This window comes from Actinia tenebrosa, unplaced genomic scaffold, assembly GCF_029948245.1.
Source record: "Actinia tenebrosa isolate PJP-AT-01 unplaced genomic scaffold, QUT_ActTen_1.0 PGA_scaffold6__47_contigs__length_16458017, whole genome shotgun sequence".
Taxonomy (NCBI): domain Eukaryota; kingdom Metazoa; phylum Cnidaria; class Anthozoa; order Actiniaria; family Actiniidae; genus Actinia; species Actinia tenebrosa.
The window spans coordinates 511,121-529,956 of record NW_028292583.1 but is presented as its reverse complement, the minus strand read 5'-3'; the positions used below and the strand labels follow the sequence as shown (position 1 = coordinate 529,956).

At 36.3% G+C, this 18,836-nt stretch overlaps 1 protein-coding gene across 3 annotated transcripts; it reads left to right on the top strand.

Annotated features, from left to right (window-relative positions):
• The first annotated feature begins 1,393 nt into the window (after positions 1-1,393).
• Positions 1,394-16,969, top strand: LOC116297919 (transcription factor Sp5). Of its 3 annotated transcripts, none has more exons than XM_031706244.2 (2): positions 1,394-2,618; positions 15,224-16,969. In XM_031706244.2, exon 2 carries the CDS (start codon positions 15,335-15,337, stop codon positions 16,328-16,330), a length of 996 nt encoding a protein of 331 aa, XP_031562104.1. In that variant the 5' UTR covers positions 1,394-2,618; positions 15,224-15,334; the 3' UTR covers positions 16,331-16,969. The 3 variants fall into 3 exon arrangements, with proteins under 3 accessions (XP_031562104.1, XP_031562103.1, XP_031562102.1); XM_031706243.2 differs by lacking the exon at positions 1,394-2,618 and adding an exon at positions 8,748-8,956; XM_031706242.2 differs by lacking the exon at positions 1,394-2,618 and adding an exon at positions 14,903-15,073.
• The last annotated feature ends 1,867 nt before the right edge of the window (positions 16,970-18,836 follow it).

The window sequence follows — 18,836 nt, the reverse complement described above, 5'->3', positions numbered from 1 at the left end:
TTCGGGGATTTTCGGTACAAAATCCGTAACGCGGATTGAGGTTCGCGTAGCGGGGGTAATGGCAAACTGAAGACCATTGTTCCGGCTTTATGTCAGCAGTTTGCGTCGAAATATTAGCGATAACCAAAATACAAATATTCTAATGGTAATGCGGCAAATTCTGCCTCTGTATTCCGACCATCCAAAGATGAAATTCTTCTTTTATTCGATCACCGGGAAAAAACGTATTTTCGTTATTCGGCCAGTCATCGATGAAGCTGACCTCCGTTATTCGACCAGAAAACCGGTCTTTTTATTCGACCACCATCATACTGTCATGCCTGTTATTTGAACCGCCGATAAAGAAATACACCTGTAATTCGACCAGCATGAGGAAATTAACCTTCGTTAATCGACCATCCAATTAAAATATCGTCACCTCCGTAATCCGACCGATTAATGCCTCAATTTTAACCCTTTTTTATTAACTAAGAAAAAAGTAAAACGTGCAAACTTTTTTGTTGCTTTACTTTTGGTAGTTTTTGCTACAGGAACGAAGCAATAGCAACTAAAAGGCCTGTTACACTGTGCAATTTTCCCAGCAACTTAAAGTTTCTGGAGAACTGCAAACTTAAACAAGGGTTATGCGCAATTTTTGTGGTTGCGCGTAGCGTTGCATGAAATAGAACTCAGTTCTACTTTTTGCAAAGGATTGCAGCAACTGACAACGCCATTGCACAGTCCATCGACCCTCCAACAACGCTTTCTCGCAATTTTAGGCATATTTTTCAAGAGCGAATACGCACATTTCTAATTTCTTTCCGAGGTGCCAAAAGATGTTGCAAGTTGCTGAGATCGCGCTGTAGTGTAACACCTCACCTCGGCAACTTGCAACGCTAAATTTTCAAGCATTGCGAGACAAGTTGCTTGATTTGAAACCCTTATTTTTGTCACAGGCAGGCGCCCCATCTCGTATTTCTATCATTGCGCCCTTTCTCCACAGTAAAAAAAAAACGTTTTAATTTTATAACATCAGAAATGCCGATAAAATTTGGTTATGCAAAAGTAATTATTTAGGAGCTCTATATAATTCTTATGCTATACAAGGCTGAAATGATTTCTCTATTTCGCCAAAAGGTATAATGGGCTCCCTGTGGTGTAGTGTGGTGCTCTTCGCGCAACGTTTTTGAAGTGCGCACAACAGTAACAGCATCACACGTAAATCTGTCAAAACTCGCTGTCATTAGGTTCAACAGACAGGTCATTTAATGGACTGACACTGCTAACGACGTATCTTCTGTGTAAGGAGAATTAAGAACCAGTAAGGTTAGAAATTAGATTTAAGTTATCAGGTATATGAAAAGTGGAACTTTTAGAGCTCTGGTTGTCTGGGGAAGGGAACTTGGCAACGGTGACACAACCAGTTGAACTTTAAAACCTGAAATGCTTTAGTTAACAGGTCGCAATATTCTAACAATTCAAAATAATTTGCTTAGGAATTATTTCATTAAATATTGAAATCTTCCCTAAGTAAATAGTGTCAATGTTTATCATTTTAGCTGTTCAGTTATTGTTTCCGAATGATTAATATTTACAGAGATGTAAACTCGGACACGTGTTAGATTTGCAACGCGAGTTCATTAAAAATCCTTGCTTTGGAAGCGGTTAATAATTTTAAACCGCAGTGATAACGATAGAAAGAAAACCAAACAAGCATTAGACAGCGGAGATACGAGAAAAGTCAACAATACCTTTCCCTTTTGTACATTCGATTTCTGAATTCCACCCAAAGTACAAATGAGGTTTTTACCACAAGGTCGCGAGGACATCCATTTAAAAGCCACATTTCAATTGTTTATATTCGTTTAATACTTCATAAAGCAAAGACTTAGCTTCAAAATGCCGACATATCTTTGAAGGTACCGACTTCACCGTAAGTTAATTTAGATTTGTCGTGGATTATTTGTCTTTTCGTCGCTTTTAATGTCAAATTTCCGAACCAAACTGCTTAAACAGTATGTTCTTATATTCTAAAGCAGAATTTGTACGATTGTAAACCCTTTAACTACCTTAAATGGGCGGAATTCGGCGTGAAACAAGTGGCTAGTAATAAGAACTATCTTTTGCAATAATAACTCGAGACCAGAGATAGAAAATCAACCGTACTTTTCTTGGTTGCCGAAGGCTTTCACGGTGGGAGGTCTTCGACCTTGGCTCCCAATTTCTTGGAAGTAATTTTTTTTGTGTTGGTATTCTTTGAGAATGCCTCAGGGCTATAAACTTATAATATTATCTTTATCAAAGATTATTGTTGAAAGAAGTAGATAAATAATTATGAAAAATGTTCTTAACTGGCTATAAAGAAATGTTGGAAAAATAAGATCCACCAATTTTGACTTAATTGCCATAAAATTATTACACTTGATTTTTGTACATTCGTGTCCACTTAAATAGTATCAAATCAGGAATCAAAAATTTGCAGTTATGAATATGTTAAAACATTCCCGCCCTCCAAGAACTGTTCCTTCGTCTTGCCCAGTATAGACCACGTTTCTGTGAAAGGTTCTGTGAAAGGTTCAAATATGCTACACGGGTATTGCACGTTCATTTGACACTCCTTGAAATTTCCGGACATCCAGGTCAGAAATTTATTTTCTAGTTGCCCTAAGAATGTTATAGATTGTAATGTATAGGAATGCTTGTTAGTTGGAACTAAAATTTCAAATTTATCGATTAACACTTTCCTTTGTTTCATGTTTGTTTTTTTGTGGGGTTCAAATGTTTTTAACTAGCGCATTGTAACTAAATGTTGCCACGCCATTTGCTAAATAAAAAATATTAAAAAATGTTTGCGTAAAACTTTTAGCCGACACAGAATATAATCTAGTTAAATGTTGTTCTGGCGGAACTAGATATATCGTTAGAAAGCATGTATTTTCACTAAGGTTTTCGAAAAATATGGAAAGAAATGTGTTCTTTGTAAATTTATCGGTGTTGTGCAACTCTGACTGAACAACCTGGTTGTTGCTTATATTTATAATCAGAACAGGAAGTTATATAATTGATAGTATATATATTCAAGTCTAAAAATAATCCGTTGTACCAGAAGCTAGTTTGATAGTTTGATATTTATTTTTGAGACTGAAGACAATGCTAAAGCTCAACTCAATGTGATGGACATCAAATTCAGTAGAGCCCGGATTTTTTTTCATTAGGAAAAATATTACTAGAAGTATCAATGGTTTTAGGTAACAAAGCATTAAAGTGTTTTTGTTGCTTTGAAAGACATTACATTATAAAAATGTAAAATTGTGTTTAATCAAGCAAATTTTTGTGCAGATTTTTTCAGCAGGGTAACTGAGTACTCGAAGGATAACTCGCGTGCAAAAACTTATTACAGCTTATTTTTTCTAATTACTAAGTCAAAGAGTTTGAAATGAGATGTCTGCGTTACTAAGTTTGGATTTCAAACGTTAATGAAAGCTGTTTAAGTATTGAAACCCTAGCTAGAGCCAAACCTTATCTTGGTGTAGTGTACGGTCTACTGAGGTTTACTGAACTTACTAATTTGTGCAAATGTGTCCAATTTCTCTTACGAAGTTTTGTTACGGATATATGGTATACACTCTACCTACGATACATTGATAAGCTTTGTCCGTGTTTTGCAGATTTGACTACTGACTTTCATCTCGACAATGAACGTTTTTCTTCTTTCATAAAATAGAAATATGGTTAGCTTTTTCATACTTGATTGGTCTATAAGATTATGGGACTCTTATAAACCTAAAATCTAGATTTTGGTTTAGTTTGCGAAGTTTTATATTCATATCAGTGCTTTGCTTTCACTTTCTGTCTCTGTGTATAATTAGTACTGATAGCAAACTTTCTCAAATTTAATAAGCTCAGATTTAATATTGAAAGGTACTTTAAAAGTCTTAAATTCTGTGGAAAGTCAATTATATACACACGTCCTTCAAACTTGCCTCGGTGACAAGCGTTCCTACCAAAATTTCTCAAACTTTTCTCAAATTTAACGAATATGATTTAGATAGATAATTAGATTAATGTTTTGTAAACATGACTAAACACACAAGCAAGCTAAAGAACTCTTTTCTCTGAATGCATTATACAATGAAGTTCTCAACCTGTTGTTTTGGTAGAGTTGGAGCCATAAAATGTTGGCTTTTGTGATAAAGTCTAAGCACGCGATTTTCTACCTACTTTGGACGACTCCCTGGGAAGTGTTGTATAGTAAATTAATGGAATTATTGCACATTTTTATCAATAACACACACAAGAATGATAATAATCTGAAACAACTCGTAAACACGCCTTTATTAGCAATATTGTTATGCTTTATAGTTGCCTTTGTAAACAACACAACATGTTTTTATTTTTGAATTCCTTTTTCCCATTCCTCGTTTTCTTTTTTACTTTCCTTTCATTCTTACTTTCCCAGCACTGTTGTAGTTTCGGGTGCTAATTGAGTAACAGTTTAAGAGTTTCGCTAGAAATATGTCCAAGATCCCTCATCGTACGTGCAGAATGAATTTTGTTTTTCTAGCTATTGTAGAATGGCTCGGTTATTCGTACAAAGACAAGCTACGTGTTGCCCTGTACCATCACGTTGCGAAGGATTGTTTAACTCTTACTTCACAGCAGGGAGACTGGACTCCCCGAGGTGAGACAACAGGTGTGGAGCCTATCCAACAGGGAGCTGTTTATAATAATGGAATATTAACACTTGTACGTGTGATTATAATTTTACGGTCATAGATACCTTAACAAAGGCTGTGTATGCTACACTGGATCTTATTTGTCTATTCATTATTAGGGCCTCTTTTCAAGAAGAGAGGGTTACCCTCTAACTAGAGTTACCCCAGCAATGGGTTTGCCCTATCTACTACATTTTATCTTATTTTAACGCTTTTACGAGCGTACCCGTGGCCTAGTGATATGATGTGTTTGATAGGAAAAACCTGCCCGGGTGAAGTTTATACCTTGTAAAGTCATGGCTAGAGATGACCCGCCTTCCCGGGTCAACTTTTTATCGGTTGTAAAACCTCTTGTATCACGAATAACTTAATCATCATCATAAAACCAGTAAAAGATATTGATAAGACGTAAAATATATTTTAACGTCGAGATTGCCGCCGACAATTTCGTGTGCTAACGAGTTGCTAGAGTACGACTACTACTAGGATTACCCTAACTATATCTTTCTTGTAAAGCTAGGCTATCTATTGACACACTACTGCTTGGCATGTAACTCTAATACAAGGCTTTATGGCTTGTTATTGGAAAAGTGTCATTTTATTTATCACACTTAACTTATTTTAAACGTTAGGTTCTGTAGTGCCGGTTTTATGTTGAATCATTGGTCATTCATTTGCTACTAAGTTTCATCTATTCATCCATTCTTTCATCCATTCATCCATCCATCGATTTTCAATGACCACATTTATTCGAGATATAAACCTATATCCATCCCTTAACTTTGTCTCACCCCTTCCAGTAGCGTTAGAGTCAGTAGACCCTAATTCCATTGTTTCCTTTTGTGTCTCATTGACAATTACACGTTGACAAGTATTTTTTGTTTCACGGTATTAAATGACTTCACTTTAATATACTATACTAATCATAAAACTGAAAAGTTAACAAAAGCGTTAAGCTGTGATTAGAATCAATGACCAACTTCGTTTACTTCACTCTGTACTAAGGCACTTCAAACCACTGGCAAATACTGTTAAGACTAGGAAGAAATAGTAAAACGATATGACCAATGATTTACATCATTAATTTTGATAAGTCGTTACCTTAATCGATTATCTAGTTTCATAGTTTATTCAGTGTTGGCAGCCGTTCGCTTTAATGACAATCCAGAATTCAATTTATAAAGGTTTGTTCTGTTGCGACTTCTGCGGAATATTAGCACACGGTACTGATAGTGTTTTAGAAGAGGTTTTCAGTGGCAGAAGAGAAAGATCAAATTGGTTTTCAGGGGCGGCGGAAGCTGAAAAATTTTGGGGGGGCACTCCAATATTTCACGGTACCTTGAAATGACCCCCCCCCCCCCCTCCCTGTTTAGCTTGATTACAAACGTGTATGTGTGATATTTCAATCAGTAACATTTTGCACGCATTAAACCACTTGCAATTGTGCTGAGAGACACAAAAATGATGCAAGTCGTCGCTAGATATATCGTATATTTTTTAGATACAGAAAATTATGTAATATCAAAATAATAAATAATGGTAATCATAACCAAATCTCATGCGGTTTTTTTTGTGTGTGTGAGGCATTATATTCTGGGGGGGGCCAGGCCCCCCCCAAAAAATCTAGTGGGGGGGCCAGTGCCCCCCCGGCTCCCCCGCTTCCGCCGCCCCTGGGTTTATACTAGTAGTATTTGAACAGCCAGGGGTGAAAAACAGGCAAACTTTTCTGTACTATTGTTCCTTTCTCCTGTTAATCATTCTACACTTTTTTCTTCCCTTCGGTCTTCTTTTTCCCTTCCGTCTTCTTTTTCCCTTCTGTCTTTTGCTTTCCTTCTTTCTCTTTATTTTAGTCCTCCACTTCTGGTTTTATTTTTCACTTGTTATGTCGTTCATTATCTTGTCAAATCGACCCATTCTTTTTCGGAACACAACCTAACTCCAATTTCTAGCTGAAGTCCTCCTCTCATCCTTCAAACAAAGGATCATTTGTGTTGTGCTAACCATAAAAACAATGTTTTGTAACTTTAATCTTAACCGGGAAAATTATCAAAATATAGAGTCAAGTAGAATGAAGGACATTAAACGACCAAAACAAATAGAACCACAATACTTAGTACTTTCTTAAGGGGTAATTCTTAGGAAAATTCGAAGAAATTTTGAGGCACAATCAAAACTGGAGAAGAAACAAGTATATTGTATCATCAGAAATATTTTAAGTTTTTAGTAAAATTACTTTAACATAATGATTTTTGAAGCTCTTCCTCCGTCCATTTCCTGTGCCCAGCCCACTTCAAAACATAGAATTCGAAAAATCTTTCCTTAGGTACACTAAAAAAATACTAACTGACTGAAAAAACCTGATTTTCCTCTCGATGATGAGAGAGAAAAATCTTGGAAAGGGGTTTGAAACAAAACTCAAAAATATAGAAATCCTGATTTTCTTTAAACTGATGGCTAGAGCTAGAGTATATATTATATGTAGACTCGTGTAGCAGAAATGGAGAACTCTTCTGGGGTGAAGCTAGAGGTTTTTAAGTAAGGTACCATAAAAACCACTCGCAACTGAGATTTGTGTTTTCTTTTAAATTTTCTTCAAGTATTGATGATCATTTTCTCTACAAATATTGTTCTATCTTGTGTATTTTTGATTATTACACTTAATAAGTGATTTTTTGTTTCATGGGTTAAGTAAAAGACTCTTAAAGAATGCTTTTCTAAGGGAACATTTCTATGTTTTAAGTATTTTTCTATAAGTAACGCGATAATGATGATGATTTTATTGATGCTTTAAGAGTAGAAATTTGCCAATACCAATTTATTTAAAATTATATCTTTTTAAGTAAAGTTTACTTTTTATCTCTTATTTCTATTCTTACATTACACTATGGCGATTAGAAATGACATTGTTTGTTTTTTATTTGAGCTTAGAAAACAAGAAAAGGCCATAGATTTTTGCTCTGTTATTGAAAGTACATAAAACTAATTTTAGTAATGTTACCAATTTAATCGAATAAACAGCTGATATCGAAATTATGATGAATATTTCATGTGTTTGGAACTACATAGATTGTGTAATTTCAAAATTTGACCTCTGTAAGACAATTGGTTTACTACTTTGATACTTTTTATTTCATTACTTTTATACTTTATTTTATTCTCTTCCACTCCCAATAGTAAAGAGTTCTTCCTTTCTCTTATTACATTTGAATAAAATAGCTTTGCCAAGCCAATATTATTGTTGTTTTTTTTATTGAACTACAATAACATTATATTAATAATAATCCTGTTCACAAACTATGGACTCGTATAAAAATAAGCCATCAAGAGAAATGCAAACAATTCTTGCAGCAATTTATAGTATATTTTTGTCATAATAACGTTCTTCTTAGACTGAAAAACTCATAACATTTTGGTAAAACTGAAGACTTGTGACAAGGATTTTGGACGTAATTAAAACTAGACACCGACTCAATCTAGTTATAGCTGTAGTTAAGAACTCGTAGCCCGAGATAAAGAGCTTTAGAACACAAAAGACTCACTAAATTCTTCAATTTTAATCAGTCCCTATTAGATACCTTCATGAATGCCCCACAGTCCATACCGACGTCAGTTCAAAAATTACACAGACTTCACTACTTGATAATGACAACTTCAAATAAGACTTTATAAAAATTCTTCGATAATTATACTTATTTCTTGTGTTTTTGGAGTAAAAAATAAAACGAACTTAATGAATTTCTCATTGCACCCGAAGCCTTGCAAATGTCTGACAACACAAGTAACGGAAAATATGGGAACCTTTTTTTAATATGATTTTATATGAACAATAACTTTCACCGTATGACTTGCTAGCCTTTATTAAGTTTATCGTTCAGCTGTAAGAATTTTGGCGCCAAACAGTGACAAACCCGGGTCAGGTAATTTCCCTTTTTGTTAATACAAAAGAAAAGTTTGTGAGAACCCAATAGGTGGCCTGTGTTTGTCATTGAAGCGCGATACACCGATCCCTGGGCAGCGACAATATATATAAAGGAATACACCAGGATTTTGATCACATGAATAGCATGTTGATAGTCGTTGACATTTAGATGCATCAAAGACAAGGTTCTTTAGTGGCTGCAAAATTTTTGCCTATCAAATTGTAGTACATCATTCTATAAAAGCTTGATTCAGATTTTTCTTTCTTTCCCGGCGTTTCTTCACTTCTCAAGTTCTTCTAGATGGACTACTGGATGTACAATCCTTCTATACAAAACACTAGGGTAAGCGTAGGGAATATTCCTCTTGCTAGTTGTCTTAAAGATACGGTTTTATATTTAATAATATTACAGCAGAACTGTTAATTTAAATTTTTTCAACGTTACATTTTCGAGGCATCAGCTAGTCATTGTTAAAAAAACTAAGATCACACTGTCGACTGACTCTTAAAATTCACCTCAAATCAAATAACACACAACGACTATACTTAAATATTCAATTCTTATTAGTTTATGTATTCCATTCTTGTGCTATTATATGCTTTGTTTTGTCGTTGGGTTTGGGGCGGAGAGATTTTCCCGGCAACTGACGAATCCAGGAACAATAGCTAGAAGAGGAAAAAAAACACAACTTTAAAACGTTGAAATCGTACCAAACATTACGAACAATAGATTATATATTTTTTAAATTATGATATAAACTATGCTCTAACGTCGATTTGTGGGTTATTAACGAGGATATGCAAGGCGTGGTCTGCGTCGATGAATCCGACCCTGAATGAAGAACATTTGTGACAGTCTTTATCAAGATCTATAACTAGAAGCCAAATATGTATTCTAGCAGTTATCAAACTTGTATATTTGAACTGAACATACAAAATAGACGAGCAAACTTAGGATTAATCAGAAGAAAATATGACAATTTTTGGGGGCATTTTTCAGAACTGAAAGTTTAAGTTTTTTCAACAAATTGATTCATGGAAAATTTCTCGACTTTCTGCAAAAGGATCTGTATTGAAAAAGTAAACAGATTTCGATTTTTTTTTTTTTTTTTTTTTTTTCTATATCAAACCAACACTCAACAGATATATATATATGTATATGTATTTTAAGTTACATCAGTACAATACTGATGAACCGCAACTTAAACCCTTGAAGCGGTAAATTAAAGCAGTTAAGTAAATCTTTAAGGGCACCCTCATCGTGTTCTCGTAACGTCGGGTCCTTTAGAACTACCAGAAAGTATAAAACTTGAAAAAGGCTTAATCCACTAATAAGTCGGTTCTTAAAGCAACGCCAAGTAAATGAATCCAACACTTCTTTTTCTTTATTATCTACTTCTATAATTGGCTTTGTCGGTGTCCTTAAATACAGCCAATTTTGATGCCATTGTTTAGTACCATTCAATTCGTTCTTTAGACCCAGTGATGCCCACAGTCGAGCAGGATTGTAAGGGCATGATCAAAGAAGCCCGATACCTTACAAATGATGTAGCTATGTTGTCTTCCACACGTCGTCCTCTATACTAAACATCAATACATTATATTCCAAAAGATAACTGAATAAACTAGCTAGACCTCATTACTGAGACACAATACCGACATCGCGGTAGAAGCAAGGCAGCTTCCTCTTTATACGGTTAAAGATTTAAGGTTTAAGATTCCTGTTCGGATTACTAGCACAGAGAAGACTTGTCGATTGCCTCTGCTAGAGCTATTCCCTTCCGTAAATATGCGCTTTTCATAGAACCGTTTTTGTAGTTAAGATCTCTACGTACATCGGCGAGCCATTCTTTTATAGTTAGAAAAAGGACGAAGCCTCTAGAGTACTAGCCTCATGATACTGCTAAATTCTGCAAATCCACTGTTCTTTGTTCTTCCATAATAGACCTTACTTTAATTATCCAAACAAGTTGATAATAAGTCCATCTTGATTCACAACCATGAAGTATAAGTTGGCATGTAGATTTTTTTCAAACCAGTCCAACACAAAATGTTTCAAGTTACGGCCAACTGGTTGAAATTATAAGTTATCGAAAACCGAATCAACTCCATCACCAACGACCTGTTTCGTGCAAGTCTGTTTATAAAAAATCAAAAATCTTAAAAATTTAGACTGCTTTCTTTTTTTCTCTGTCACAAGCATCAGCCCGGATTCTTAGGTCCAGCGCGCGGTTTATAGCAAAAAAAATATCATTACTCAGATTTTAGCAAATAACAAAAAAAATTATCAGCGGCCGTCGGTAAAATTATACATTGGAATCCTACATCCTACTACAATAGAACGAGAAACCACTTTTATATTTTTGTGATTACTTAGCTGATCGAGTTATTGACTTAAGACAGTCTACCCCTCCCCTAGTAGTAAAGTAATTTCCATCAGACTGTTTGGATGGGAGTAAATAAATATCCACAAATCGGGCCAAAATCAACTTAACGCCACCTGGATTTGGGATAGGAGTAAAAATGTTAAATCGGCCTTTTTATTTGAGAAAGTAAAGGTTCGGGAATTATATTTTTTTGTATTTTCGAGGTGTAGTAATAGTACGCGTGGGAGAGAGAGTCGTTATCGTACAAGGGCCTTTGAGCATCGCCGACGTTCAGTCTTTGAGTCGCCAATCTCTTCGGGGGAAAAAATAGAACTCTATATTAGAAGGTAGAAGTTTTTCCTTTGGCGGGATTTTAACGAGGAGAGACATCAGATGAGGAATGAGAAAGACGTTGCATCTCAAAGTGATTGAATTATTTATTTTTTCGCGAGACCCGATAGCGCCAAATGCAGACATTTGCGAAGTTGTACAGCTGAGAAACAAGGTTCAATTACAGCTTTATCTTGACGAAAATTGCCTTAAATTGGACTGGACCAAAAGTTCAAACGCGACCGCCTCAATTATAGATGCAAGTGTAAAAGACGAATGGATTTTAATAGCACATAGACGTCTGTTCAGGTCGGGTCTGTGTGACAACCCTTCCAAACTACTAATAGCTTTTAGCCGGTAGTAAAGATAAGTTTACTAACAAAATGAATTGACGAAACAGAGATATTTTACTACGGCAAATAAAACAAAACAACCGAGGATTTTGAAAGATTTACGTAAGCCTTGAATTCGATAAAATCTTAAAATTGAATTGGAAACAAGAGAGAAAAAACAGTAACGGAGCTTTTACATAGAAATGGAGTGAAGCTTTCCAATATTTTCTTGGGAAATTTATACTTGTATTTTAAGCCAAGAAACTTGAAGGAAGGGGTTGATGACTTGATGTATTTATCTGTGCGAAGGCGGAGTGCGATACTGTTCAATACACTTTGCAAGGCGGCACGAATCGCTCATCGTGGCATACTCACACAAGTAAAAAAAAATGCTCTCCCGAAAAAAAAATGCCTTGAAACCGGACTAAGCATGGGTGGAAAAAATAAGAGTGTTTGCTCATTTAGAAAGCACATTCTAAGTATTTATATGATGACAAGCAGTAACGAGTAGAGGCGGTGAAGTAAAAGGATAATACTTAAATTTACAGCATTAAATTGGCGTTGATTTAAGCCTAAAAGACTTTTTTCTAAAGCTTTGTTATCTACGACGGAGCTGGAGCTGGAGTTATCTAATCATGTTTGAAAATAACCCTTTGGGCAGAAATGGTAAGAGAATGTTTTAGCGGTAAACTTGAAAGGATAAAATATTCTTTCGGTCTCACAAGCGAGAAGGTATCTTAGAAAACAAGCAAAATGCCTTGAAACTTGTAAACATCACTACTCGTATCGCGCTTGTGTCAACTTAAATGATTTCTCTATAATTTACTTGAAAGAGGCGATCTTTTGTTTTGGAAGAAAATGTTTTAAGACATTTTTCTTGACGATTAAGGCGAATTAGAGTGATTCGTTTGAGCTGCTTTGGTTGGTAAGTAAATACAGAGGGATATTTCCTCTTTTTTTTTTTTCGTACGTGCTTTTCCCGCGGACATGGTTGTCAAGACAGCACGATCAAAAATCCTAAGAGGTCCTTTCTGTAAAGCTCCTTCGAATCTTAATTCCTGTCGTGTTCCTGCTGGCGATTTGTGCCAGTCGCAGCTTTCATTTTTGAATGAATATTTATTCAAAGTTTGACAAAACGCTTCAAAAGCTTACTTTAGTATTCCTTTTGAGGACGCCGACACTGACAGGGTAGTGGTCATTAGGGATTCAATACTAATTCTGATAAGCCACCGCTTAATACCTCGCACCACAACAAGGTGAAAGATTTTTCTAGTCACTTAGATACACGAGGAAATGACTCCTCTTGGCTTTTTAGGAATTGTAGATCTGTTATTTTTTCATCGCTTTTTAAAATCGAACACTAACGTTTAGACAACGTTGCAGTTTGGCCTAATTGTTGTGCGCAGGCAACGTGAGGTTTTCGACAAAGGTCCGATAATTTCTTCGTAGATACTGGATGAATTATTCAGTAAGAACCCCGTTGAGTGAGGCACCATGTAGGCGCAAGGAACGGGAGCATATCTAAGAATCAATACACTACATGATTCCTGATCACTCGCTAGCTTTGTATTCAACTTGTTTCCCGTAGACAAAGTCAATAAATCTCACAGTTGGAATAACTTTGGGGAAAATTCTTCCTTTTCTATATCTACTATAAACAATATTTAAGTATTTAGAATTTAATAAAAACTATGTTGTAAAGACAATCACAAAATAGGTTGTTTTGGTATTTTAGGCTTTTGTGCTCTCGAGTCAGAAAACTCAGATATCTGAGAATTTTCTCTTTTTTTTCTAAATTTTGACGCCGTCTTTCCGACGTACTTGAAAGACACAGGACTCCACTTTCTAGACAGCAAAATATTCGTAGTATTGAAGAAAAGAATGATTTAGCCGCATTACTCAGCTTTCCAGCCATCCATGAATTTTTGAATATTAGAAAATGTCACTCGCCTGTAGACACGCTTGACTATCTCAATGCGTAGCGCGTATAAATATTTCAGGGGCATCAAAAAGTAAGAAATTAGCTGTTGTTCGTATAGAAGTTTATGATATTTGTGAGCTTTGGGGCTTGTAATAAAATGAATAACATCGAAATAGGGACCTATGTTACGATCTGTAGAAGTCTTGTCACCTCTCAATCACAGCAAGAGTGCGAATAACCTGTTAATTGTTAGTCGAGGAAATTGGTCGAAATTGATCTCCGAACTCAAAGGACACCGACAAATCCAAACAGAAATAGCCAAGATAATTGCCCTTGAATGAGGCTTCCCGGCACATCCACATCATGTACCTACTCTCCATCTACGTACCCTGGAATACTAGCCGTGAAGCAAGATTTCCAAATTGGAATATTTTTTAAAGACATTTTTTTTTAATCCGATTGCCTTGATTGGCATGAATATTAAGGCTAGATGAATGAGGCTGTCCTTAAGGCGGCGACTGTAGGCGGGATCCCAATTAGCGAGTTGTAACCCAGCTCGTGGTTCAGTTGTATTCGCTTTTCACCCGCGCGTCTTTGCCGACATTAAAAATAAATTTGAGGTCCGCAGTGGGAGGTTTTGGCCGAAGTAGTTTTTTTAGTCGATCGGAGACCGGAAAAAACCACATTTGTAAGATGGATTTTAAAATGTCAGGGATTGATTCCGAAGTAAACAGAAGCGCTGGCGGTCAAATTGATTGACAATACTAGTGCGGTATGATGAAAGGTTATTCTGTTAACACCTCAAGCGCTTAGAGAGTAGTAGAACCACATCTCAGTCTCAGCCTCGTGCATTTCAATCACAATTGTCCCGAGCTTGTTACAGAGACAATGGTCTGTTTGCACCAGTGAAAAGCGTATTGGAGCTGTATTCTTATTTAAATTGGGCGGTCTCTTTGGTTCAAAATGACAGCACTTGTAAAGTTGATGACAATAACGCAAAGCGATAGCGGAAAACACAGAAGAACAAAACCAATGATTTTGGTTCAAGTGCTTTCATACACTGTGTTTATAGAAGCTTAGCCAATCAATGGTCCTCCTTAGCGGCGGTCGCCTTTGATCATCTAAGTCCAATCATAAAATGTCTCATCTTTTGATTTTGCTCATTAGTTCGCCGCCCTTGTACTCCTCCCCTGTCATGTCTTATAATAGCGACTTATTTGCCATAACAGCGTTTGTGTGAGAATACTATAAACTCCGGTCTCCGCCTCTTGTGTTTGATTGGACGGCGGCATCGTTTGTCTAATTACTTTAGCTCTGTTTTTCTCCGGCACCGGCTCACTCAACCAGCTGAAGGAGTATTGACGTGTTGGTGGGCAGGTTTCAATGTAGTTTGACTTCGATCGCGAACAGAACACATCTCGGCAGACTTCTCGCAGCGAAATTTTCGAAAACATTCCCTTAAAATGGCTACAGCCGCTCTGGTCAAGCCCGAAATATTTCAATTTCCACATGTAAGTTTATATTTATTTTGTAAAACCGTCCGGCTGTCTATTTTCGGTCTATATTTGTATATATATATGTGTATATATTATATTTATATCACGATATTTTTCGGTGAATTTTATATCTTATATTTTAATTGTTTTTTTCTGTTGCTTTAGGGCTACCCGAAGTCTTCGCCTCTTGCTCTTCTAGCAGCAACATGTAGTAAAATCGGACAACCAAGTTCTGTTTTGGATTTAGCAGACTATCATAACAAACTCTACAACTCAATGTTACAAGAGCAAGTCAATGTACAACATGCCATGAACATCCAGAACCAGTTGGCCTCTTACCAAGAGAGAAATCTACCTCTAACTCCTCCAGCAGAGCCTCATTACCCATCATCTTTCCCAGAGTTTTGCTTCTCAGCAATCCAGAAGCCACATCTTCCAGGTTTACCATTTCATCACGGAGCTTCGCCTCACCCTCCCAGCTCCGTCTGTATGACTGTTCACGGCCACGGATGTCCTGCAACAGTAGCAAGACCAACCTACTCTCAGTGTACTGCAGCATCTTGCAAGTCTGAGCGTGCTGAGGCACCACAACACTGGTGGAGTGTAGAACCTAGTAAAGTCCCGCGTTCTCCTATCGCTACTGGTTTACCAGGATCTCCTACGGGACACAACTTCTCATTTCACGGCCTACAGAATCCCTCTCCTACTGGGACGTATCATAGCGCGTTCACTTCAACTTTTGCCAGTTCACAAGCGGTTACTGCGACTCGAAGGTGTAGACGGTGTCGGTGCCCAAACTGCCAACTTGCAGCTACGACTGGAAACACGACCAAAAGAAAGCAACATATCTGCCATATACCTGGATGTGGTAAAGTCTATGGTAAAACATCGCATCTCAAGGCACATCTGAGATGGCATACAGGGGAACGACCCTTTGTTTGCAACTGGCTTTTCTGTGGGAAAAGCTTCACCAGATCAGATGAACTTCAAAGACATCTTCGTACTCATACAGGAGAGAAACGGTTCCAATGCGAAGAATGTGGAAAGCGATTCATGAGAAGTGATCACTTGAGAAAGCATCAGAAGACGCATCAAAATATTCCCAAAAAGGACAAGCCTGAAAACACCGAGGAATATAGTAAGGCACTAACTGTGGATGTAGATGAATCAAACGTAAATGAACTGAATAGTGTTATGGCTTTAACTCCCAAACAAGAAGAAAATGACAAAATGGAAGCTTCAGCGGATTGCTTTATCAACGTTGAACACTAGCCATAGCGTGATTTTAAAAAAGGAAAACGCTTATAAATTAAATTTCAAGAAATGAACTTACAAAACTCCAAAGAAAATCAGTTTATTTTAAGAGATGATATGACAAACGCTATTCTCTAACTTTCTATAAAATATTAGAATTATGGATCATCTGTCCACCTTAAGTTAAGAAAATGTATGTATATATGATATTATTATATGCGCAAATATCAAATGAATTTGCTTTAGGTCGATGTGCAGTGCATGTCGACTATTTGACAATGTATGATGTGTAGTGAATTGCACAGTGAAATTGGGCCAGATAACGATTACAGATGATTTATTTTATATTACAGCTCAATTTGTGTAAGTTTTAGCTTATCCAAAAGAGAAATAAAATCATTTTCTAGCTAAATTGATCCAGCTTTTGAATATATTATTCTTGAAATTGTTAACTTTATTCGATGTCGGCCCTTTTTCATGTTCAAGGATAATTTTAATTTGCAAGATGCATTAGAATGAAAGGCTTATACTTGAAAACACTGCCACGGAGCGTCATTGTTCGTCGGTCTTTACGTTCAAATCTCTACTCTTCGAATGTATTTTACTATTGTGATGAAGGGATAGTCGATTGTAAGTGATTAAAAGCAGTTGAAAATCCTTTTGAAAGGCGGTCCCTTTGATCAAGTTGTTTACCGAATTGTGGAAATATTATCAATTAGACAAAGCGTACTAATTATGAGTTGAAGCTGTAATACCTGTAGTAACATGGTGAACAACCATCACTCATTCTTACTCGTTAGACTTAGCATATCCTGTAGCCTGAGTTTAGGAGAGTTTAGGTAATTTTTAATAAGCCGAAAAGAAAGTCCAAACACGACTCGTGCATTCGGTTGACCACCCCTCGGGGTATCAACGAAATTATGAAGAAAATCAAGCAGGAGTGATTTGAAGGAAAGAGAGAGATTAGAAAACTTGTGAAGCCTCATGGAAATCTATCACAAAACTGAGTAAATTTGGTCATCGTCGTTCTTCAAACATTCGTTTATTCCTGTGGTTTTGCTAATGGAGTGCAACCACTTTTAGTTATGTGTGTGGCTCCGTCGGCTTCTTCAAACGGCAAATGAAACCGCGAGCAGATTGCCTGTAGCATTTCACGGGCTAATAGCTTTATACGACTCGAGAAGCTCCGCCATCCCACTTATGGCATCACGTTTCATTTACAATCATTTTTACTAAATTTTATGAGCTATTTTGGTCCAAGTGGAAAGATATTTTTCTTGACTTCAGGGTTGAAAAGTCGAACAATTTCAAAATCGATGATTTTACCAAGGATGTTTCACCACAATCAATGCTGATAAAATAACTATCAGAGACGGACGAGAGGTCTTTCCATTCAGCATATATATCCTTTTTAAAACGTTTTAATGTTTCCCGAAATAAAACTGAAATGCACAATCAATCATTTAAGCCTGTAAAAGATCTTCATTTATCTTAGTTTGTAAATGCGGAACTACTAGCTATTTGTCTTGCCTATTTGCTTCCCTAATTTCTTTACCTAATTTCTTTACCAATGATCCGACAGCAAAAATGATCTAAACACAGTTTGAGCGGCCTATAAGAAAATTTTAAGCACTATAAATCCAGAATATTACCTTGAAGGTGTTCTGTTATTAAGCTTAGGGAATTACTATTCGTATGAGGGATGGAAGGGGGGCTTACACTGTAAAGAAATGCAAGGCAAGGTGTTACACAACATTGATATTGTTTGACATTGGCCTTTTACAATAAACTCTAACTTGTGCTTGTTTTTCTACGATGAAAACTAATTTAAAACATTGACTCAAATAGAGAAAATGTAATGTAGATGAAATATACGGCTTCGGAAAGCACCGAAAAAGATAGTCTTCCAATCCTTACTCGCGGTGCTACACTGACTCGAGCTTGTAAAGATGCATTGGGAAACGGATGAAGATTTTGACCTCAAGAAATTCTTTTTTTATGAAACGAAACCGAATTTTTATTAGAGTGGCTAATATTGCTCTTACAGAGCTTTTTTTTTTCTTTTCTTTTTCTACCTTTAGCAATTATACTTGATTTTAAGATGAAGGAACCGTTTGGAACTGACGGTTGGATGTTTGGATATTTCAGTTCCACCTGTGAACTCGTAGTTTTTCAAGAATGTTTTTCTCACAATACATGAATTCGGTCTTCCTTAAACTAATAATTTTCTAAAGAAAACATGTATTGGTATAAAAAAATCATGTTCAAATGGTATAGTAAGCATTTTTGGGGGGTTTTGCTAACAGTTGAAGCAGAGTATTCACCTTTTATTCAAGAGTATTACAATTATTTATCCAAGTGTTTTGTCAAGGTCTCCGGTCTTACTAAATATGTCTTGATCAGACGGGGGGAAAATATAGGCAAAAAATGACATAAACAAATTAATTTGCTCCTGGGCTGAGCATATATGCTTGCTCACGGAACACAATAACATGTAAGCCCTTGGACTTTAGTAATGAGGTAC